This window comes from Moschus berezovskii, chromosome 17 (assembly GCF_049115385.1).
Source record: "Moschus berezovskii isolate FMDL1 chromosome 17, NW_MosBer_1.0, whole genome shotgun sequence".
NCBI classification, from domain to species: domain Eukaryota; kingdom Metazoa; phylum Chordata; class Mammalia; order Artiodactyla; family Moschidae; genus Moschus; species Moschus berezovskii.
In genome coordinates this window covers 41,291,666-41,314,854 of record NC_142476.1, presented here as the reverse complement: position 1 = coordinate 41,314,854, position 23,189 = coordinate 41,291,666, and the positions used below count along the sequence as shown (strand labels likewise).

At 55.5% G+C, this 23,189-nt stretch overlaps 2 protein-coding genes and 1 non-coding gene across 8 annotated transcripts; 2 read left to right on the top strand and 1 right to left on the bottom strand.

Annotated features, from left to right (window-relative positions):
- Positions 1–1,122: 1,122 nt before the first annotated feature.
- Positions 1,123–12,899, top strand: TMEM52 (transmembrane protein 52). Of its 6 annotated transcripts, XM_088845397.1 has the most exons (6): positions 1,123–1,212; positions 1,299–1,342; positions 1,501–1,542; positions 2,164–2,342; positions 6,036–6,140; positions 6,585–12,899. In XM_088845397.1, the coding sequence occupies exons 1-6, from the start codon at positions 1,147–1,149 to the stop codon at positions 6,620–6,622; spliced, it is 474 nt and encodes a 157-aa protein (XP_088701523.1). In that variant the 5' UTR covers positions 1,123–1,146; the 3' UTR covers positions 6,623–12,899. The 6 variants fall into 6 exon arrangements, with proteins under 6 accessions (XP_088701523.1, XP_088701524.1, XP_088701521.1 ...); XM_088845398.1 differs by having other exon boundaries at positions 2,215–2,342; positions 6,036–12,899; XM_088845395.1 differs by having other exon boundaries at positions 6,036–12,899.
- CALML6 (calmodulin like 6) lies at positions 3,364–4,537 on the bottom strand. Its single transcript, XM_055418741.2, is given in 7 exon segments — positions 3,364–3,661; positions 3,753–3,862; positions 3,865–3,911; positions 4,002–4,039; positions 4,041–4,170; positions 4,272–4,357; positions 4,512–4,537. Coding segments are annotated over 7 exon segments (735 nt in total).
- A 4,926-nt stretch (positions 12,900–17,825) lies between the features above and the next one.
- LOC129551838 (U6 spliceosomal RNA) lies at positions 17,826–17,929 on the top strand. The gene has a single exon (XR_008685152.1). It is a non-coding gene; the product is annotated as a U6 spliceosomal RNA (small nuclear RNA).
- Positions 17,930–23,189: the final 5,260 nt, after the last annotated feature.

Genomic DNA, 23,189 nt, shown 5'->3' with positions numbered 1-23,189 from the left:
AGCTGGGGGCCACTGTACAGCCCAGAGGTGTGGGACAGCTTCAGGACAAATCCTGGGCAGAGATCACGCAACGGGCCTGGCAAGTGCAGGCAGGATAGAGTCAAGCTGAGGAGGTGAAAGTGAAAGTCGCTCAGTCGTGTTGGACTCTTTGCAACCCCATGGACTGTGTAGTCCATGGAACTCTCCAGGTCACAATACTGGAGTGAGTAGCCTTTCCCTTCTCCAGGGGATCTTCCCAACCCAGGGATCGAACCCTGGTCTCCCACATTACGGGCAGATTCTTTACCAGCTGAGCCACAAGGGAAGCCCAAGAATACTGGAGTGCGTAGCCTATCCCTTCGCCAGAGGATCTTCCCTACCCAGGGATCGAACCAGGGTCTCCCGCATTGGAGGCGAATTCTTTACCAACTGAGCTATCAGGGAAGCCCAAGCGGGGGAGGCCCTACCCTCAAAGAGCTGCAGTCAGTTCCCCTCCTGGGGGTAGACACTTGAGGAGCGTGTCCTGATTGCAGTGAAGAAAGACACGCAGGGCAGCTTCCTCTCCCTCCCTCCCCAGACAAGGCCCCTTGCCATGCAGACCAATTCTCTTAGCCTGACCGCCCGACGGAGGGGCAGAGGGCAGAGGGCAGCGAGCATGCACAATTAATGTCGCTGAACTACGCTCTTGGAACGCCCCAGCGTCTTGACTGCAGCAACCCTTACCTTGAGCACCCGGGTGTGTGAGAGGCGTGGCTGCCAGCCTCCCAGGCCACACCCAAGCACAGCTGTCCATGGGACTCCTCCGTCCACCCTGAGCCCGACTGCAGGACGCCAAAGGGCAAGACTACCCGCCACCCCGAGACCCTATGCTAAGGAAACTTGGAGGGGACGGACCTGGTGAGAGGACCAAGGGGCGGGAATTGCGTGGGCGGGGCCCTGAAGTGGCCAAGGGCCTGCGGCGAGCCAAGCCTGTCGTGGGCGGGGCCTCTAGAGGGCGCGGCTGATCTTGGGCGGAGGGTTGGGGCGGGGACCTGGGCGTGGCTACAAGGTCAATCCTCCAATGGACGCAGTCTCTGGAAGGCGGGGTTTGCGCTGGGAGCGGCCCAGGGGCGTGGCCCGTATATAGCCTCCTGGCCTCCGGGCTCGCTACCTCTATCTGCGCCGAGCATGTTCTCCTGGGCGCCGGCCGACGGCGGGCTCCTGATGCTGCTGCCACTCCTGCCGCTGCCGCAGGTGGGTCGCGGGGTGCTCGGCTCCGGCACCGCGCGGCGGGTCTGCGCTCGGCGCGCCCTGGCCCGGGCTCACCCGTGTCCCCGCAGGTGGCGCTGGGTTTCGTGGAAGGCAGCTGCGACCCCTCGGACCAGTAAGTCGGGGGCGGGGGAGCCGGAAGGCGACAAGGGTTGGGCGGAGGGAGGGAGTGAGTGGGGGTAGGGGGAACCCGGGGTACTCCCGCGGGGAGGCTTAGCCGGGACGGTGGGCCTGGCCTTTTCCTCACCGGCTCCAGGTGCCGCCGTCCCACAGGTGCCCGCCCCAGGCCCGCTGGAGCAGCCTGTGGCACGTGGGGTAAGTGGAGGGCGCGGCGCGCAGCTGGGTGCGACGGTCCTCCCCTGGGCCAGTCCCACCAGACCCCCACCCACTTAGCTCCATGGCTGAGGAGTCACCAGCACTGTCCCTGGGCCACTGGCGGGAAGGTTCTGAGTGCCCCAGCAGCCTGGCAGGGCTCCAGGATCCCAGGTTCTTCCCCCAGCACCCAGGCAACATCTGGCATGGGTCCTGCCTGAGTTCCTCATGGCTGGGGTCACCCCTGGGACCTTGACCGACTTCCCTTGGTAGCCCACTTCCCATTTCCTCACTCCTCGTCCCTGTGGGAGGCCTCTTGAACATGGTCATTGGTCTGAGCACGGGACTCTGGAGCTGGCCTGGGGCAGTGTGTCCTGGGAAGGAACCCAAGGCCACTTGTGGCCAGCCCTGGAGAGACAGCCAGGGCAGGCCCAGCAGCAGGAGACTAGGCCAAGCCAGATCCTCAGGCCCAACTCTGGCCAGGAAGGAGGTGTCTGGCCTGGAGAGGCAATCCCTGGTTCTCTTTTTTCCTGTGCATTGCCTTGTCTTGAGCAGTTGGGCTGTGACTGCCCCCAGAGACCAGGGGGCAGTCCAGCGGTAGGGGTCTTGCTCCTCCCTGCCCAGGCTTATGCTGCTCACTGCCCTCCTGCTGCTGCTCTGTGGGGTCTCGGCCAGCTGTGTCCAGTTCTGCCGCCTCCGGAAACGGGCACACTTGCAGCCACACCTGCCGCTGGCACCTGAGCCCTGCGACCTGACAGCCATCCCCGCGGACAGTGACAGCCCAGTGCACAGCACTGTGACCTGTGAGTGCTGGCACACCTCTCCTGGTGGCCCACCCACCTGCAGGGGTGGCAGGGGACTGGTGAGGGCCAGGACCACCCCCACAAACCTATCCTGGGTCCCTGCAGCCTACAGCTCCGTCCAGTGCCCACTGGGCATGCAGCTACCCCTGCCCTTCGGGGAGTTGGACTTTGACTCCACGACCCTTCCGGCCTACAGCCTGTACACCCCTGAGCCACCGCCTTCCTATGAGGAGGCCATCAAGATGACGAAGACCAGACAGGAGGAGCCACCCCCCTCCCTGTAACCCAGCCTCCCCTGGGGCCTTGTGCCTCTAGACCCCTCCAGGGCTCCAGGAGCCAGGCCCCAATGCCCAGCACCCCTGGCTATGGCCCTGGTGCCCCATAGTGGGGGCAGGAAAGCTCTCCCAAGCCTCCCAGTGCCATAGGCCACTCTGTGCTCACAGGAGACTGTGTAAGGGCACCCAGCCCATCCCCACTGTCCTTTCCCCAGGAAGGCCAGCCATCCAGCACATTGCTGCAGCCCTGGACTCGTTGCTATGTAACACTGGACAGCCAAGCTGACTGGCCCTGTGTTGGACACACACACACACACACATGCTGTTACATCCAGCCCTGGCCCCTAGCCCAGCCCCAGAAGGCCCTCAGCCCAGAGGAGGCCCCAGAAGCCTAAGCCTCAGGGCTCAGGGCTTGCTGTGATATCCGCAGCTTCTCAGAAAGAAAATAAAGTTTATATCTAGGTGATCTCCACTCGGAGAAAAGGGCCCCGGGAGGGGTCCTTGGGCAGCGCCTCCCAGAGCCAAGGACAGGGTGTGCGGTCCTCGACCTAGGCCCAACCTGGTCTTCCGACTGGTGTCCAGAGCCCAGGGCTGGGCTGTGGGCCGTGTCAGGTGTCCACAGAAGTGACAGGCCAAGTGCCATGGTCGACTTGGGAGAACCCTCTACCTTCTCCAGACCCACAGCTTTGCAGCCCCTTCTTTCCAGCCTGGGGACAGTGACGCACACATGAGTCTGGCTGGAGCATTTATTGGCTGCGGAACTGGGGTGGGGTGGACAGTAGCGGGTAGTAGGCTTCTGCCAGCAGACCTCCCTCGGCCCCAGCAGCTCCTCCTACTGAACCAGCTTGAAGGACTCCCCAGTCGTCATGCCATGAACTCTGAGAGCAGAGGGACAAGTCAGCAGCCCGGCCAGACCAACCGGCCTCTGGGCTCCCGGGGCCCATCCTCTGCTCACCCTCATAGTCGAGGGTCCCGTCTCCATTCTTGTCGGCTTCCTTCATCATTTGCTCATTGAGGGGCTTGCCTACGTTCATGAGCACGTACCTGCAGGGGCCCCCCTTGCACTGAGCAGCAGCCAGCAGGGCACCCACCTCCCTGGCCCCCTGCCCCACCACCCGCCTGGCCTGGGCCATACTTGAGCATGTCCCAGTCGATGTAGCCCTTGGCCTCCTTGTCAAAGATGCAGAAGGCTGCCTTCAGCTCGCCCTCTTGGTTCTGGGCCTTCTCCCAATACCCCCTCCCCACCCCGCCCCTATCAGGGCCAGGAAGTTGCCGCAGTTGAAGAACCCTTTCTCTGTAGGGAGCAAGAGGCCAGTGAGGGTGGTGCACCCCTTGTCATGCACAGGGGCCCCCTGCCTGCCCCGGCTGTCCCTGTTGGCCTCACTAACTCTGTCCACGTCCTTGGCCATGGAGGCCAACTCTCTTGGTGGAGTTGATGCCCAAGAGACTCATGAGCCACTCCAGCTCATCCATCTTCACCTGCCCTTTGCCCTCATTGAACATCTCAGGGACCCCCTTGTAATCCTTGATTTGCCCTGTGACAGGCACTCTGTCTGTGGGGACACAGGCCCAGGCTCACCAGGGGCTCCTCCACCCTCAGTCCAGGGGAAGCTGAAGGGCCTGGGACACAAGGCCCATGGCGCTCAGCCCTAACCCAGAGCAGGCTTCACAGAAGGTGGCACAAGAGGTGGGTCTTGAAGGGAGAGCAGGACACCAGGGCTGGGGCTGGGGGTGAAGGGGCTGGGGCAGACCAGCCATGTGAGAGCAGTCGGGGCAGCAGTGGGTACCCAGTGAGACCAGGGGAGACACCATGGACCAGTGCGGGAGAAGTCTGCCCGGGGGGCAGGGTGAAAGCCCCAGCCTGCTCTGACATCCCAGAGGGATAGCCCAGCACCTGGCCACCCCGTCTTCCACCACCATGGCAGCTTTCAGAAAGGGCTGCTCTGACCTGGCCCCCCAGAGCAAGGGTGGCCCCAGTGGCTGGCAGGGCCTGGCCTTGGGGAATCCATGCTCTTGTCCAGATTCACTGAACTGCTTCCTCAGGTTCCCAGAGACCCTCACACCTTCAGGCACAGCCCCAACTGATCCCCATGCCTAGAGCCCTGCCCACCCTTTCCCGTGGGCGCTACCCCCAGTTCCCACTGGACCACCCAGCCAGCCCACTGGGACTCCGCCAAGCACCCATAGCAGCCTTGCCATGTCTGTGCCAGCTGAGAGGACCCTGCATGGTGGCACACAAGCTGCTGTGGGTAGAGTTCCAGGGGTGGAGGGGACAGGTGAGTTTTAGTGGGGCCCAGCAGCCCAAGGTCCCAGGGGTCCCAGATTCCAAGAGCCTTTTATGGCTAGGAGATCCTCTCAGCCCTGTTTTGGGACAGTTGGCCCTTCCCCATGTGGCCCTTCATGGCCTGATAGCCCCTCACCCCAGAGCTCCCTCTGCGACTATGGGTCCTAGCCAAGGCCCTCCTGGGCTGCAGCAAGGGTGGACACTGTGGGCCAGGGCAGGTGAAGGGGCTGTTCCCCTTTCCCCATGCAGCCCCCTTCCCCCCAGGCTTCAGTAGGGCTCTCATCACTTCTTGGTGAGGGTTCTTGCTGATGGCCTCCCTGACCAGGTGACTCCCTTGCATCCCCAAGGACCCGGGGCCCAGCGTGGTGCCAGCACTTTGCAGTCACCCTGTAAAGGCAAGATCAATAAACAAATACATTTGGGAGCCCCCTGGCCACCCTGTGCAGAGGAGGCTGGGGATCCAGAGTCCAAGGAGAAGACAGCTGGCCATGAGCCGGGGGCAAGAGAGGTCAGGGCAGACAGGACCGGGGGACCAGACTGGCCACAGGGAGGTCACACCAGGTTTCCCCTGGGCAGTCAGGGGCTATTCTCAGGGAAACCTGACCTCCCTCTCGCTCGGAACAGCAAAGCTGGCTCCCAGGGGAGCTCCGTGGCCAGGTTGTTTAGTAACAAGATGCCACAGCAGCGCACAGCCCTGCATGTGTGTGCTTGACCCTTAGACACACACACTACGACCTGGGGCAGTGGCTCCACCCCTGACCTGGGGCCCCAGGTCCTCAGGCTCCCATCTAGGCAGTGACCTACTGGCCTGGCCATGGCACTGGGAGGTGTGTGGTTCCAAACTGGGGCTGAAGGGTCTCCTCCCATCTCCCCTCCAGCTCCTGCCCCAGGAACAGTCACAACCCCCCACAGTTCCCTTCACCACCGGCATGACCCCCAGAGTCTCACAGGCAGACACACACCTGCCCTGGCCCTGTGACCACCTGACAAATCTGAGCAGGTGGGGTGTGCCCTGTCCCCTGCCAGCCTGGCTGGCCTGCCAGAGTATGGAAACCACAGGGACGCTGCCTGCTGAGGCCCAGGATAGCTGCTGAGGCTGCAAGATTTGTGCTGACGGGGACAAAATGGCTCCAGCAGGCTGCAGGCCAGCGGCCCTGGGCCGAGATGGAGAAGAAGCCGGTTCTGGCCCCCCTACCTTCATCCTGGCTGCTCCTGCTTCTGGCTTCTGGCTGTGTGATGGTGAGAAGGACTTTCCCACTGCTCCCCTCAAAAATTCCCCAGCCATTTCAAGGAAACTGGTCCCATCTATATTTCTGGGCTAGAGTGGAGGTGCAACACAGTGATGGTGGGAGTTGGGGGGCAAGGGCCTGTAGAGAAAGAGGCCTGAGGGTCAGTTTTTGCACTTGATAGCCAGGCTGCAAGGCTAGGTGTTTTCCCAAACACGCATCTAGGTGTGGCTGTGAAGGTGTGTTTTTTCATATATGTATTAATCCAGTTCAGTTCAGTTCAGTCGCTCAGTCATGTCCGACTCTTTGCGACCCCATGAATCACAGCACGCCAGGCCTCCCTGTCCATCACCAACTCCCGGAGTTCACTCAAACTCATGTCCACAGAGTCGGTGATGCCATCCAGCCATCTCATTCTCTGTCGTCCCCTTCTCCTCCCGCCCCCAACCTTTCCCAGCATCAGAGTCTTTTCCAGTGAGTCAACTCGTCGCATGAGGTGGCCAAAGTATTGCAGTTTCAGCTTCAGCATCAGTCCTTCTAATGAACCCCCAGGATGGATCTCCTTTAGAATGGACTGGTTGGATCTCCTTGCAGTATAAGGGACTCTCAAGAGTCTTCTCCAACACCACAGTTCAAAAGCATCAATTCTTTGGCGATCAGCTTTCTTCACAGTCCAACTCTCACATCCATACATGACCACGGGAAAAACCATAGCCTTGACTAGACGGACCTTGGTTGGCAAAGTAATGTCTCTGCTTTTTAATATACTATCAAGGTTGGTCATAACTTTCCTTCCAAGGAGTAAGCGTCTTTTAATTTCATGGCTGCAGTCAGCATCTGCAGTGATTTTGGAGCCCAAAAAAATAAAGTCTGACACTGTTTCCACAGTTTTTCCATCTATTTCCCATGAAATGATGGGACCAGATGCCATGATCTTTGTTTTCTGAATGTTGAGCTTCAAGCCAACCTTTTCACTCTCCTCTTTCTCTTTAATCAAGAGGCTTTTTAGTTCCTCTTCACTTTCTGTCATAAGGGTAGTGTCATCTGCATATCTGAGGTTATTGATATTTCTCCCGGCAATCTTGATTCCAGCTTGTGCTTCTTCAGCCCAGCGTTCCTCATGATGTACTCTGCATATAAGTTAAATAAGCAAGGTGACAATATACAGCCTTCATACTCCTTTTCCTATTTGGAACCAGTCTCTTGTTCCATGTACAGTTGTGACTGTTGATTACTGTGGTGAAATTCACCTAAAATATTACTCAAAAAAGAGAACTAACATATATTGATCATCTAATATGAACCACAATCTTTCTGTTTGTTCTTTTTGTAATGTTTGTGGTACAAAGCCTATAACATAAAATTAACCATCTTAACTGTTTTGGGGGATTCCCTCGTAACTCAGTCAGTAAAGAATCTGCCTGCAATGTGAGAGACCTTGGTTCGATTCCTGGGTAGGGAAGATCCCCTGGAGAAGGAAATGACAACCCACTCCAGTATTCTTGCCTGGGAAATACTATAAACAGAGAAGCCTGGTGGATTTCAGTCCATGGGGTCGCAAAGAATCAGACACAACTGAGCAACGGAATCACCACACCATGGTTGTATCACTTAACTGCAAGTGTGCAGATCAGTAGCAGGAACTACACTGGCCTTGTTAGGCAGCAGACCTCCAGGATCTTTCCATCTTCCCAAACCCAAATTCTATCTCCACTAAACACTCACTCCCCATCCCACTCCCTGCATGACACCCACCCTCCTTTCTGTGTGTGGATATGACCCCTCTGGAGACCTCTTATAAGTGACATGAGACAGGATCTGTCCTTCTGTGTCTGGCTTACTTCACCCAGCATCATGCCCTCTAGGTTGATCCATCTTTTAGCAGGTGTCAATATTTCCTTCTTAAGGTTGAATAATATTTCACTGGATGGATTGACTGCATTTTGTTTATCCAGCAATCCATGGACATTTAGGTTGCTTCCATCTCTTCACTACTGTGAATAATTCTGCAGTGAACAAGGGAGTTATGAGGGGTTTATTCCAAGGTGATTAATGTTTAAATCTATAGATTTTAAGTAAAGCAGATGACCCTGATAATGTGGATGGGTCTCACACAATGAGTGGAAGGCCTTAAGGGAAAAATCTGAGGTCTCAGGGAAGAAGGGCCCCTCTGCACACCACCTCTGGCCTGGAGCTCCTCCTTGGGTCTCCAGGTACTGGTCAAGCCACAAGCACATGAACCAATTCCTTAAAATAAGTTGGTCTCCCTCCCTCCCTCCCGCTCTCTCCCATTGGTCTGTTTCTATGCAGAACCCTTACCAATTCAGTGATCAGGAGTGGGGACTCAGGAAGGCCAGAGCAGTGTGCCTGGGTAGGGAAGATCCCCTGGAGAAGACACCCAGGTGTCTGTGCACAGGTGCTGGGGCGGCTCCCCAACTTCAGGGCACACGGTGTGTTCTCTGGACAGGTCTGGATGGGGCTGTGGGCTTCCAAAGAGAAGAACTACACTTGCACACTGAAAACCCAGGCCAGGGGAGGGGAAAGGCTGCGAGTGCATCAGGGAGACTTCTGGCCCTCCATCAGCGCCCCCTCCTCTCACATAGTGCAGACCAGTCACCTGCTCCAGACCAGAGACCCACAGGCGCTGCCACCCCAACCCTCCAGGGTGGCCGCTGGTACAGACTTGGCTTACCAGAAACTGTGGTCCCACACGGGACTCTGAAGGGTGCTCACTCCAGAGCCTATGGCTGGCCCAAGGCTTCTTGCAGGACAGCTGGATCTGACCTCTAACACAGAGCCTGTACCCCAGACCCCACCTTGGGATCAGCTTCTGGAGGACCAGTCTGCAACCAGATGAGCTTTGGACATGGGTCCCTTGCTGCCCAGCCGCCATGAGGTGCCAGGAGTAGGGACTGTCCCTGCAGTAGGTCACGCGGGACAGAGTGGGGGAAAGGCCCCATAATTGCAGCTGAGACAGCTGAGGACAAGTTGGGCCTGATGTGGGTGGATAAAGGGACCTGGTGGCCCTGCTGGCAGGAGGCAGGCGAATACATCTAGGTCTGGGGGCTCCCGCTAGGGTCTGGAGCATAAGCTGGGGGTGGGAGGCACAGGGCTTCTCAGACCCCTCCACTCTTCCCCACAGCCTTGGCCTGAGCTTCACTCAGCCAGCCTGGGGCTGCTGCATGGGGGCTATCACCCTAGGCTCTGCTGAAGCCCCCAGCCTCCTCGCCCATGGGTGATAGCTGCACCGAGATAGTTTCCCCAGGTCCTGGTGGACTGAGCCCCCTGCTCAGCTCAGCTCTAGGAATGCCCCCTCCATCCTGTCTTACTTCCTTCACCCCTAAGGAAAGCCTGCCTCCCCTCGTCCTGAGCCCTTATCACACGGCCTGCTTGGGGGCTGCCCAGCCTAGACAAGGGGTGTCAAAGAAACCCCAAACCCAGACCACCAAGCACAGATGGGAGAGGGATGCAAGCATAAGATCCGGTAGTGTTCAGGAAATGGCCAGTGCCAATGACTGAGATTAAAATATAATGTAAAACACGATAACCACTATAATAACAGAAATAGGTTGTGTGACTTCCACATCTGTGGAAGGAAACAAAGACTAAAGAAAACGTAATGTACCTCGTAGAACACAGGCAGGGAGAAAGAAGCATAAGAAATCAGTGGAACGGGCACTTCGCTTGTGGTCCAGCAGCTAGGACTGCACCCTCGCTGTCAAGTGTCTGGGTTTGATCCCTGGTCAGGGAACTAAGATCCCCACACATCACAACCAAAAATAAAAATATATAAGAGAAAGGCAGCATAGCTAGGAAGCAAAAAGTAACATAATAAAGGTAAACCCATGTAGGGGCAGGGACGAGGAATTGGAGGAAGGAAGTCAAAGGGTAGAAACTTCCAATTGTAAGAAGAGTAGAGTACTAGAGATGTACAGCATGATAAATGTAATCAATTTTCTGTATATTATGTATGAAAGTTGTTAAAGAAAATCCTAAGTTCTCTTCACAAGGAAAAAAGTTTTTTTCTATTTCTTTAATTTTGTATCTATATGAGATGATGGATGCTCACTAAACTCATTGTGGCGACAGTACATGATGCTGCTGTTGGCCAGTTGCTCAGTTGTGTCCAACTCTGCTACCCCATGGACTGCAGCACACCAGGCTTTCCTGTCCATTGTCTTCCTGAGTTTGCTCAAACTCATGTCCATTGAGTCAATGATGCCAGCCACCATCTCATCCTCTGAGACCCCCTTCTCCTCCGGCCCACAATCTTTCCCAGCATCAGGGTCTTTTCCACTGAGTCAGCTCTTCACATCAGGTGGCCAAAGGATTGGAGCTTCAGCTTCAGCATCAGTCCTTCCAATGAATATTCAGGACTGATTTCCTTTAGGATTGACTGGTTTGATCTCCTTGCAGTCCAAGGGACACTCAAGAGTCTTCTCTAGTACCACAGTTTGAAAGCATCAATTCAGGAGAAGGAAATGGCAACCCACTCCAGTATTCTTGCCTGGAAAATCCCATGGATGGAAGAGCCTGGTAGGCTACAGTCCATGGGGTCACAAAGAGTCGGACACAACTGAGTGACTTCACTTCACTTTAAGGATCAGGAACACAGATTCCTTTGCTTTTTCCATCAATGTCCTGTACATAGAAGGTCTTGATATTTGTTGAATGACATTTTTAGGACATAATGTTTTTGTAAAGAATTCTATGAGGAACATTTTAATAAAGCAATCAAAATTTAAAAAAAAAAAGCATCAATTCTTCGGCGCTCAGCTTCTTTATGGTCCAACTCTCACATCCATACATAACTACTGGAAAAATCATAGCTTTGACTACACAGACATTTGTTGACAAAATGTCTCTGCTTTTTAATATGCTGTCTAGGTTTGTCATTGCTTTTCTTCCAAGGAGCACGTGTCTTTTAACCTTATGGCTGTAGTCAGAGTCTGCAGTGATTTTGGAGCCAAAGAAAATAAAGTCTGTCACGGATTTTATGTTTCCATTTTTTCTCCATCTATTTGTCATTAAGTGATGGGACCGGATGCCATGATCTTCGTTTTTTGAATGCTGAGTTTTTAGCCAGCTTTTTCACTCTCCTCTTTCACTCTCATCAAGAGACTCTTTGGTTCCTCCTCACTTTCTGCCATAAGGGTGGTGTCATCTGAATATCTGATATATGTACATCACATCATTATGCTGCACATCTTAAACTTACACAGTGCTGTATGTATGTCAATTATACTTCAATAAAATTGGAAGAATAAACAAAGTAAACCCAGACACCTGACAGACACCTGACAGGGGCCAAAGCTGGAAACATGAGCAAGAAAATAACCAAGTCATATTGGGTTATAACCACCAAAGCGTACGGTAAACACCATTGTGCATCACAGCCAACCATCAACAAAGGGAAGAGGCAGTCCACAGGATGGGAGAGGATACTAGCAAATCATACATCTGATATGGGATTAATACTCAGAAAATGCAAACACAAAAATAACCTAATTCAAACAATGGGCAAAGAGCCTGAAAAGACCTTTCTACAAAGGAGACAGCCAACAAGCCCACGACAAGATGCTCAACATCACTGATCATCAGGGAACATGAATTAACAGCACAGCCAGACAGCACTTCTCACCCATCAGGACTGCTACTATCAAAAACCAGAAAACAAGATGTGTTGGTGAGGACATAGAGAAACCGGAACCCTTGAGCACAGCTGGTGGGAATGTAGAATGGTGGAAGGTCCTACAGAGGTGCCTCAAAAAAAAGTAGACACAGAAGCTCCACGCGATGCAGCAATTCCATTTCTGGGCCTATTCCCCAAAGAATCAAAAGCAGAGTCTCATACCCATATTCATAGCAGCATTATTCCATTTAAAACAATCCCCACTTAAAAGGCGATTGATTTACCTACCTGGATAAAAAGCCCAGATGCTCCCTGTCCACAGACACAGTCTACTGAAAGGCCAGCCCTTGGGGGCTCCCAGCACCCTCTCTGCTGGGCATGTCCCAGGAGCCCCAGCCCCTCTGCACCCAGCGCTCCAGGCACTGGATGGGTCTGGGGTCATAGCCTCAAGACATCCTTTCCTAGAAAGCCCCCATTGCTCTAAAATTCCATCATTTGTTGATCCACAAAGAAATCGCAACACTAAAGATCAGCCTCAAACTGACCACCTTCTCTGACTACCGATTTCCACCAATTTCTTATCTTTTTAAAAATATTTATTTATTTGGCTGCACTGGATCTTTGTTGCGGCATTCGGGACCGTTTCAGTTGCAGCATGTGAACTCGTAGTTATGGCATGTGGGTTCTAGTCCCCTGACCAGAGATTGAACCGGGACCCCTTGCATTGGGAGCTTGGAGTCTTAGGCACTGGACCACCAGGGAAGTCCCTCCACCAATTTCTAAATCAAGACCAGAGGAGGAAATTGTCTGGCGGTTAGACAGTTAATAAGACTGTTCTTCCACTGCAGGAGGTGAGGATTCGATCCCTGGTCGGGGAACTAAGATCCCACAAGTCCGGGGCGCGGCCAAAAAATACCAAAACAAAACAGAAACACAGGAAACAGTTAAGAGCTGAAAGGGCTTGTTTCCGAGAAGAGCGGGTGGGGCGCGCTGCGAGATAATAGCCCCGAAAACTAAGGACGGTCTTAGCAAAATCACAGGCGGATCTGGAAACAGGTTAAGTGGCCCTCCCGAGTTCGTGGGAAATGCTAAACCGCCAGCCTACTCTGGAGGGCGGAGTCCGGAGGAGAGTCGCTCAAGCCCCGGCCCCGCTACCGACACTCCTCCCTGTAATTGCCCAGTTCTCGGCCCCGCCCGGACCCTTTTCCAGGCCCCGCCCCCGACACTCGGCCCCGCCCCGCCCCTCGTTCCTGCACTAGGCCCCGCCCCGGCCCTTCCACCGGACCCGCCCCATTCCCGGCCCGGAAGCTACGCCTTGGGCGTCCACTCCGCGCGTGTGCACCAGGCGGCGCTCGCGGGCCGCGCGAAGCCCGGACTGGGCGTACCGCTGTGCGGGCACCGGCGTTTGAGGGAGGCCTTCCTGGGTTTGGAGCTAGGCGGGCTCGCCTTCCCCTGCCTCCGACCCGGCCTCTCCCCATCCCTCCTTTCAAAACCCTGCCCTCGAAGACTCATTCTTCTGTTCCCTCAATTGTGAGCACAAAAACAGGCATAAGTACAACCCAGTTTGTGGCAGGTGGGGAGGTGGGGAGGTCAGAGTGCCGACTGCGGAAATGGAGCCACCGCTCACCACCTTTACTCAAGGGCAGGGGGTGGCCCTGGACCGTGTGGTCCTGAGAGCTTGGCCAGCCGTCCTCGGGAGCTGGGGCCCACTGCTCGGCTCAGCCACCAGGTGACCCGGTGTGGCCGGCCCCTGCTTTGCCCAGGCTTCGGGGGCTCCCAGCTGACCCTGACAGCCCTGTGTCCCCTCTCCCCTGAGGGCTCAGGGCGCTCCAAGGTTCTGAGGGTTCTTCCTTGTCCTCTTAAGTCAATGGAAAGAGCCTCAGACCTCTCTGGTTCCAGGGGGCCCAGCGGTCAGAGGGTGGCAGGAGCCTGGAGGTCTGTCCCACACGGAGGGGATGCTGATGCTGGAGGAAGTGAATTCTGCCCACAGAGCCTGGGGGCAACACCCATGAGGACAGCACCCATCAGCCTTGGCAGACAGGGCCCCCCCTCCCCCCGGAAGGGTGAGGCTTGCATGGCCCTGTCCTCAGCAGTGCCCCTGGTGGTGCCCAGTGGGGATGACCCACCGCCCCTTGCACTTGCATTCTCTCTGGGGCTTCATCTCCATGGTCTGTCTAAGAGGTAGTGTCCACCCAATGCAAGGCCTTACCCCTATGGCCACCAGAGGCTCCTGGAGGGACAAAAGGACAGGACAGATAAGTCCTTAGAAGTTTGATCCTCAGGCTGAGCCACCCCCTGGCACCCCAGAGCAGGCCTGGGCACGAGCACCAGGCATCTGCCCAGGGGAACGTAGCCAGGGACCTGGCAGGTCCCAGATGGACGTCACTGCGAGAGCTCCAGGGCCCTGGCTCCAGGCAGCGCTACCACCCCTGACGTGCCATGCAGGCTGCTGGTTTCCAAAACACCCAGTGCCTGCAGGCCTGGCCACCCCAGGAGGGCCAGCCCCAGGGGCCAGCATGCGCTCCATGCTTAGCCTGCACTCCTACTGCCTGGGGTCCCAGCCCACCACTTCCTCTTTCTTCTCCCTGGGTCCCATGCCTGCCAGCCTCTAAGACCACTACCCTGAGATTCTGCCAAGCTCCAGGGTCAATGGCTTCACACCTACCTCTCATTGCCCCTTGCAGGCACAGCTTGCATCACCTCCCAGGTGACTGGTGGGCTGGCCTCAGGGATAGGATTCTTGACAAACAGCCCTCAGGCCCCAAAGGGAGGAGAGCTGCATCCTCAGGATGAAGGGCCCTCTGCTGAGGACCGCAGGGCTGAGGCTCCGGGGGCCTGGATGGCCCTGCAGGGGTCAGATGTCATCTCCTTCCCCCATGCCTGCCCCCAAACACATGCAGTGGTGCCCAGCCCAAGTGTAATGTTCCCTCCTGACTAGGAGCAGAGCCTGGTGATGGAGGGCAGGTGAGGGTGAAGAGTACAGCACCCAGCAAGCGCCCCCCCTCACTTGCTGTCCAGCTGTCCACTTGCTGTCTCCCCCACTTGCTGGCCCAGCCCACATCAAACTGCACTGAACACCCCCACAACTACCTCGGAGCCTACCCCCGCCTCGGAAGATGGCCTTGGGTCTCTGGGTGCTGGGGCTGCCCCTGGGTCCTAGCAAGCTCTGCCTGGGCTGTTCCATTGGCCTCACAGCCTGGACTCATGCCAGGGTCCAGCTGGCCCAGGGAGAGGGATGGGAAGGGGAGGAAGAGGAGACCAGAGAGGGGTAGTCCTGCTCCAGGCTGAAGAGTGTCCCCAGGTGCCCAGTGGGAGTAAGGGGGCCTCCAGAGAGCCAGACCCTGCCCATGTGACCAATGGCTGTCTCTGCTGCCTTTACTCCTGCCAGCTCCAGGCCCTGCTCAGACTGCGGAGGGACCTCCACTGCCCAGGGAAAGCCCTGAACCGGTGAATAAGGAGCTGCTGCCAAGAAGTGGAAGAGGGTAGTGTGGGGGTGGGGCAAGTGACAGGAAGGGCCCCTGCCTTCCTTCTGAGGTGCCCCTGGTCCCAGGATTCATGGCCCCTCCCTTGACTATAGCTCTGTCCTGGCTCCTGGCTGTGTTCACACATATCCCCCTAGGCCAGCTCTGGACCCTGCAACTCCCATGGGACCTCACCCCGGGCTGGTCCCTGCTGCCCTGACCACAAAAATCTGTTGTCTACAAAGTTCCCGCCTCTCTCTGGGATTCTCCTACTTCTCTTCTTCCCACTCTCCCCTTGGGGGGCATCGGCAGCCCCAGACATCCTTGGCTACCTTGACTCCCCCATGACCCCTCAGTGGCCCATGCATGGCTCTCCAAACCCACTGCAGGCCTGCTTCTCAGTCAACATCTCCAGCATCTTAGGCTGAAAAGGCCCAGGGCACAGCATCTCCTCCCTCTGGCCCACCAGGACTGCCCACCCAGTTGCCCCTCCCATCCTCTCAGCTCACTGTCCAGCCGTGAGGACAGACACCCTAGTGTCACCCCGACTCCTCTGTGCCCCCGTCCTTGAACCACCACGAGCCACATCACTCCAGATTCGGCCCTGTCCAGCTTCCCCAGACCACTGCACTGCCCGCTTCAGGCTCACCTGCCCCACAACAGCTGTGGGGGTACACCACTGCTCAGAATCCCCCAGTGGTCCCCATCTCCCAACAGGACCTGCCCTCCTCACTACCACAGGACATTAGCAAGCTGCCCAGGGCGAAAGGACTGAGCTACCACCATGGCCTCCTCCCAGAGCTTATATTTTTAAGAAGCATTGGAGAAGGAAATGGCAACCCACTCCAGTGTTCTTGCCTGGAGAATCCCAGGGACGGGGGAGCCTGGTGGGCTGCCGTCTATGGGGTCGCACAGAGTTGGACACGACTGAAGTGATTTAGCAGCAGCAGCAGCAGCAACTGATAAATACCAATGCCACTGAGGAAAAGTCACTCCTCAAATTCATACAGAATTGCAAGGGACCCTAAGTAGCCAAAATGATCTTTAAAAAGCAGACCAGAGTTGGAGGGCTCAAACTTCCAAACTTAAAACTTATTACAAAGCTACAGTGATCTTAACAATGTGGTACTGGTATAAAGACAGAAATATAGACCAATGGAATAGGACAGAGAGCCCAGAAATAAACCCTCACATGTTTAGTCAAATGATTTTTGACAAGGATGTCAAGGTCATTAAATGGGAAAAGGACAGCAACAAATGGTGCTGGGAAAACTGAATATTCACATGAAAAAGAATGAATTTCAGAACTTCCCTGGTGGTCCAGTGGTTAAGACTCTGTGCTTCCAGTGCAGGGATTGTGGGTCTGATCCCTGGTCAGAGAACTAAGATCCCGCATGGTGAGCAGCATGGCCAAAAAAAGGGAAAGAATAAGAATGAATTTGAACCCCTACCTCACACCATATACAAAAATTAACTCAAAGTGGATGAGACCTCAACTTAAGGGTCAAAACTATAAAATTCTTAGAAGAAAACATAGGAGTAGATCTTCATTAACTTATATTTGGCAATGGTTTCTTAGCTATAACATCAAAAACACAAGCAAAAAAGAAAAAAATAAATAAATTGGACTTCAGCAAAACTAGAAACTTTTGTGCATAAAGGACACTACCAATAGAGTGAAACAAACAGTTGAATGGGAAAAAATATTTGCAAAATTACATGTTTTGTAACCCTACGAAGGATCTCATGTCCAGAATATACAGAGAACGCAAGCAACTCAACAACAAGCACAACAAAAAACAAGTTTGAAAAAGGGTAAAGAACTTAAATAGATATTTCTCCAAAGAAGACATTCAAATGGCCAGTTAGCACATATAAAGGTGCTCAGCATCCCTAGTCACAAGGGAAATGCAAATCAAACCACAATGAGATATCACTTCACACCATCCAGAATGGCTAGAATCAAAAAGGCACATAGTGACAAGTCTTGGTGAAGACGTGGCGTGGTCGGAGCCCTTGTGCACTTCCGGTGGGAATGTAATATAGCGCAGCTGCTGTGGAAAGCAGTTCATGGCTAACTCAATATAGAGTTACTGTATGGCCCTGCAATCCCACTCCCAGGTAAATACGCAAGAGAACTGGGAACAGGTGTTCAAACAAAAATGTGTACACAAATGTTCACAGCAGCGCTATTCACCACAGCCAGAAATGGGAAACAGCCCAAATGGCCACCAGCGGATGACTGGATACGCAGAGGGCGATGTGCCCACCCAGCGGGTCATGCAGCCGTCAAAAGAAAGGAAGCACCAACACCTGCTCCAACGTGGATGAGCCTTGAGAACACAGCACTCCGTGAGAGAAGCCAGACACAGGACACACGTTGTGTGAATGCTGTATGATTCCACTTGTGTGAAGTATTAATACATAGAAGAGGCAAATCCATGGAGACAGGAGACTTGTGGTTGTCAGGGGCTGGGGGTAGGGCATGGGGAGGGACTGCTTAATGGGGGTAAGGCTTCCTCCTGAGGTGAAGACCATGTTCTCGAAGTGGATGCGGGGGGTGGCTGCACAATGAGGAACCTGCTAAATGAACTGAACTGTGTACATCAGAAGGGTTTAGTGCATACTAAAACTGGAATGGTACAGAGAAGATTAGCATGGCCCCTGGGCAAGGATGACATGCAAATTCGAGACGCGTTCCATATTTTTTAAAAAAGGGGTTTAATGATCAATTTCACATTAGCTGTGTTCTACCAGGATTCAAAACCAAAGTAGCTCATGAGGCAGAACCTCTCTGGGGGAACTTTGAGTCCCCAGGAGCTCCTGAGGCATCTCCCTTCTGACAGGAATGTGGGCTGCCCTGCAAGAGGGACTTCCTGGTAAAGACCCCTCCCTGAGTTGGGGAGCCAGGGCGGAAACCCTGGCTTCTTGCCTTGGGCTGGGTCTCTGCTCCCTCTTATGTAAGGGCAGCATGGTGGGGGTCTTCTGTTGGAAAGGACAGTCCATCTAGGGCAGGACCTGAGACAAGGCTGTGGGGCAGTCAGGACAGTGACCAGGGTGTATAGGTCCAGAAGTTAAGGCCCTTCCTGCCAGGCACTTTGAGCCAAAGAGTGCTCAAACTACCGCACAATTGCACTCATCTCACACGCTAGTAAAGTCATGCTCAAAATTCTCCAAGCCAGGCTTCAGCAATATGTGAACCGTGAACTCCCAGATGTTCAAGCAGGTTTTAGAAAAGGCAGAGGCACCAGAGATCAAATTGCCAACATCCGCTGGATCATGGAGAAAGCAAGAGAGTTCCAGAAAAACATCTATTTCTGCTTCATTGACTATGCCAAAGCCTTTGACTGTGTGGATCACAATAAACTGTGGAACATTCTGAAAGAGATGGGAATACCAGACCATCTGACCTGCCTCTTGAGAAACCTGTATGCAGGTCAGGAAGCAACAGTCAGAACTGTACATGGAACAACAGACTGGTTCCAAATAGGAAAGGGAGTACGTCAAGGCTGTATATTGTCACCTTGCTTATTTAACTTATATGCAGAGTACATCATGAGGAACGCTGGGCTGGAAGAAGCACAGGCTGGAATCAAGATTGCTGGGAGAAATATCAATAACCTCAGATATGCAGATGACACTACCCTTATGACAGAAAGTGAAGAGGAACTTCTTGATGAAAGTGAAAGAGGAGAGTGAAAAGGTTGGCTTGAAGCTCAACATTCAGAAAATAAAGATCATGGCATTTGGTCCCATCACTTCATGGGAAATAGATGGGGAAACAGTGGAAACAGTGTCAGACTTTATTTTTGGGGCTCCAAAATCACTGCAGATGCTGATTACAGCCATGAAATTAAAAGACGCTTACTCCTTGGAAGGAAAGTTATGACCAATCTTGATAGTATATTAAAAAGCAGAGACATTACTTTGCCAACCAAGGTCCGTCTAGTCAAGGCTATGGTTTTTCCCGTGGTCATGTATGGATGTGAGAGTTGGACTGTGAAGAAAGCTGATCGCCAAAGAGTTGATGCTTTTGAACTGTGGTGCTGGAGAAGACTCTTGAGAGTCCCTTGGACTGCAAGGAGATCCAACCAGTCCATTCTAAAGGAGATCAACCCTGGGGGTTCATTGGAAGGACTGATGCTAAAGCTGAAACTGCAATACTTTGGCCACCTCATGCGACGAGTTGACTCACTGGAAAAGACTCTGATGCTGGGAAATGTTGGGGGCGGGAGGAGAAGGGGACAACAGAGAATGAGATGGCTGGATGGCATCACCAACTCTGTGGACATGGGTTTGAGTGAACTCCGGGAGTTAGTGATGGACAGGGAGGCCTGGCGTGCTGTGATTCATGGGGTCGCGGAGAGTCGGACATGACTGAGCGACTGAACTGAACTGAACTGAACTGCCAGGCGTCGGGTGCAAAGCTCTACCACTGTGTCAAGCCTGGGGTGGGCTGGCAGATGTGGTGCCCAGGGTCATGGGGTTGGGGAGGCAGGGCAGCTCTGGGCCCATGTGGCCTTGAGGATTCCCTGTCCCTTCCCCTCTGCTCAGTGGCTGCCCACCTGCTGGAAGAGGCCCTGAGTGGCTTCTCTGGATCACATGACTTCAGGATGGGGTGAGAGGGCCCTGTGGAGTACAGGGTCCCAGGCACCCTCGGGCTTGAACCGGTGCCGCAGGTGCAAGCTGTTTACCTGGCAGGTGCTGGTGGAGCTGAGTCCCAGGGCACAGCCTGTGGGGAGAGGAATCCTAGAACAGCTGGGCGCCCTCCCCCAGGCAGGGCCTGGCAGAGGGAGTCGAGGGGAGCTGGAGACAGGGTGAACACGGTAGCCCTAACAGCAGGCACCCACTTCCCCGGACTAGTTTCCCCTGCCACCACCCCATCAGCTATGCTCCTGTCTGCAGCAGGAACTGGGAGCCAGGCAGTCTGTGGGCCGCTCCCCTCTAGGGGCAGTCAAACTTGGGCTTCATCCAGAGTCGGCCCACCTGGGTATGTGCTGCCAGGCCAGCTAGGGGCCTGTCCTAGCTTCTCGGCCGCAGGGACCCTTCTCTGAGCCTGGCCAGGCCTCTAGATGGCATCTGAGGACAGGAGGCTTGCCAAGCTGGGGAAAAGGGTGGGGGCCCGGAAGGAGTCTGGGGGCTCAGAGCCCTAAGGCATCTCTAGGGCAGAGGCTGCCTCTGAGCCACCACGCCTCCTCACCGCCCCCGGGCCTCCCCGTCCTCTAGGCTCCTGTGGCCTACGCTCCCACACTGGACACTGAGGCCTCTCTCTCCTCTCACTGCTCTGGCGCCCGCCTGGGCTCTCCTCTCTCATCTGCGTGGGTATCAGGGCCTGTGTGTGCCCCACTCCAACCCTGGGGCTCTTTCAGGATCTCACAGTCTCTGCTTCAACCCCTGGTGTGAATTCTTCTCTCCTGGTTTCAGAATTCCCGTCCTGGCCCAGGGTGTGCTAAGGCATTTCTGGCAACTGCAGTCCAGGGCTGGGCGGTGACTGCCCAGCCTTCTGCAGGCAGCTGGGGAAGCTCCAGTGCAGAAGAATCGAAGCCTCCCTGCCAAGGGCGCCGCCCAGACCGGAGAGGAAACAGGACTGGGGGCTGGGCCGGCAGGAGCACACCCTCGATCCCTGCCAGGGAGGCCCTGGAGATAGCTTCGGTGGTGTGGGGGTGGGGGAGGGGGAGCAGGGGAGGTGAGAGCCTGCCCAGCCTGTCCCTCCAGGCTCTGCTCCCAGCATCCGGTTTCAGGATGAAGCAGGCCAGAGGCTGGGGCTGCCTGGCCTCTGCCAGGAGGAGCTGGAACCTGGGCCTTGTGGGCCTTGAACCTGCCCGCCCGCCCACCTGCGATAGCTTGGTTGATGAGTGTCTCAGCTTTTGCCCAAACCCTGCTTTTTTTTCCTGTGTTTTCCCTTGTCCACCAGCCCTCTGCCTGCTGATGACAGCATTCACTTTTTCTCGGTGTTCATGTTGTCCCAAGAGGGCCAGGGGCCCTCCATTCCCTGCCTCCAGGGCTGTATGAAATCCGCATGAGGCCTTTCAGGGCCTTTCTGGGGTCCACACAGTGGCATTGTAGAGTCTCTGGAGCACTTGGCTGCTTAGCTGGTGGTGGGGAGGCAGCCCCAGCAGACATCTCCACTCCAGGCAGGAGGCCCTGCTCCGGAGGTGGAGCCCAGCAGGAGCCTCCCTGAGCCTAGCTGAGCCTGAAGCTCAGGGTCTGAGCCTCTTTCCAGATAAGCTATTTGAGCTTCTGCCTCTTTCTACCCTGAGTCCTGGCTGATCCAACTCTCGCGTGTGTTGTTTGCATACCTGTGGGTGCACATGTTTCTGGGGGGATGTGTGGAATTATACCCCCACTCATGGTTGCATCTTGCTTCCTGAGTACTCAACCAAAGACATCTCCCTCCACAAATGACACTGAAGAGCCCCTTCTGAGGTTTGCTGTGGCCCCAGAGCCATCTGTGGGGCCAGGATTTCCAACCCCATAAGCGCAGTCCCAGGTTGACTGGATGCAGCTGCTATGGGGACACCCAAAGAGGACGGTGGGCTCTCTTGTTCCACATCCCCAGGGAAGGCAGCATGGGCATCTGCTAGAGCTTATGGTCTGCACTGCCCCTGGGTCTCAGCCCCCCAGGACAGCCCCCTCTGGGAGTGGCAAGAAGGCCACTGGGGCCTTCTCTAGGGTGTCTGCTCCAGAACTTGGAAGGGGGCATGCCCCTGAGATGCAGTTGCCCAGCCAAGAGCAAGCCACCCACACCCGTGGTGCCCCCCCAGGTGGGACTTCCCAATTCCCCACTGCCCCCCATGTTTTGGTGCCCCCCCAGGGATGTCTGGTTTCTGACCAAAGGGGGGTGATGAGAAGGGTCCCAGGCTCAGAGGTCAGGTCACAAGAGGCAAGGAGAAGGGGCAAGTCCTGTCCTGGGAGAGGAAGGGGCTGCTTCCACTGCCCAGGAGAAGGGTCCAGGGGTGCTCCAAGATCTGCTGGAAGCCAAAGGGCAATGACCAGCCCTTCCCCAAGGCCAATGAGGTGCAGTCAGCCCACCATGTCAGCCTTCTGGGTGCACTGCCCATGACCTGGTCCATCCTATGCCCACCTTGGGCCTTGACCCTTCCCTGGGGCCTTGGCACTCATGCAGCTCACTCCCTCTCTGTCTGCTGTAGGGTCTGCTTGACGTCCCTTCCCCCTGTCCACACCACATAAAACTGACCCCTCCTCTCCACACACCCTTCTGCAGACCCGTCCCACATCGTGCCATCCTGGCACCCAGTGGGCGCTCCCCTCGGTGAGTTCAGCTAGAGAGGGGCAGGAGCCGCCTTCCCACCTGACCCTGTTCTGCCAGCAGCCCCCACCTCTGCACACCAGCAGGATCTAATTAGGCTTCTCCTGGATTACCTACATTCCACCCCCCTCCCCCCACAGCCTGTCCTCATCTTCTGTCTTCCAGAGCTGGAGGCAGGGTCAGGCCCCAGCGTGCTTACTGGAGGACAAGATAGACCCAGTGGGAGATGCCTCTGCAGCCCTGGATCTGCAAAGCCAGGCTTGGAGCTGGGCCCCCACCCCTCCAGGGGCAGTCTGGTCATGTGCATGGATTGTTTGAATAATTCAGATTTTAAAAGACCTACTTTCCTGTCAGACCATTTCCTGCTGGAGAGCAGATGGGGCCAGGGCATCTGAATTATGCATTCGTGCTCCCCAGGTTTTAGTGGAGCTGGGCTCTGAGCCAGGCACTGGGGCCCAGCTGGCCTTGCCCTCGCCGGATACGGCTGACCGGGTGTGGCAGTGGACTCAGGACCACAGGCTAGGCTCTAAGCCACTTATCAAGAGAGAGGGAGGGAGTGTCTCCAGGAAGTCAGAAGCCTGGCCTCCCGGCCGGGTATGAGCTCTCCAACAGGGGCCCCGGTTTATGCCCCACTGAGAAGTGGTGGGTGGGGGCCCCAAAATGCAAGAGGCCAGTGCAGCAGGAATGGAGGGTGGGTGG

Excerpts from the sequence above, each read along its gene's own strand:
- TMEM52 (XM_088845395.1), top strand. The coding sequence starts at position 1,147 with ATGTTCTCCTGGGCGCCGGCCGACGGCGGGCTCCTGATGCTGCTGCCA. Across the intron at positions 1,343-1,500 it reads AGCTGCGACCCCTCGGACCA|GTGCCCGCCCCAGGCCCGCT; the intron begins GTAAGTCGGGGG and ends GCCGTCCCACAG. Across the intron at positions 2,343-6,035 it reads AGTGCACAGCACTGTGACCT|CAGGCTGCAGGCCAGCGGCC; the intron begins GTGAGTGCTGGC and ends AAATGGCTCCAG.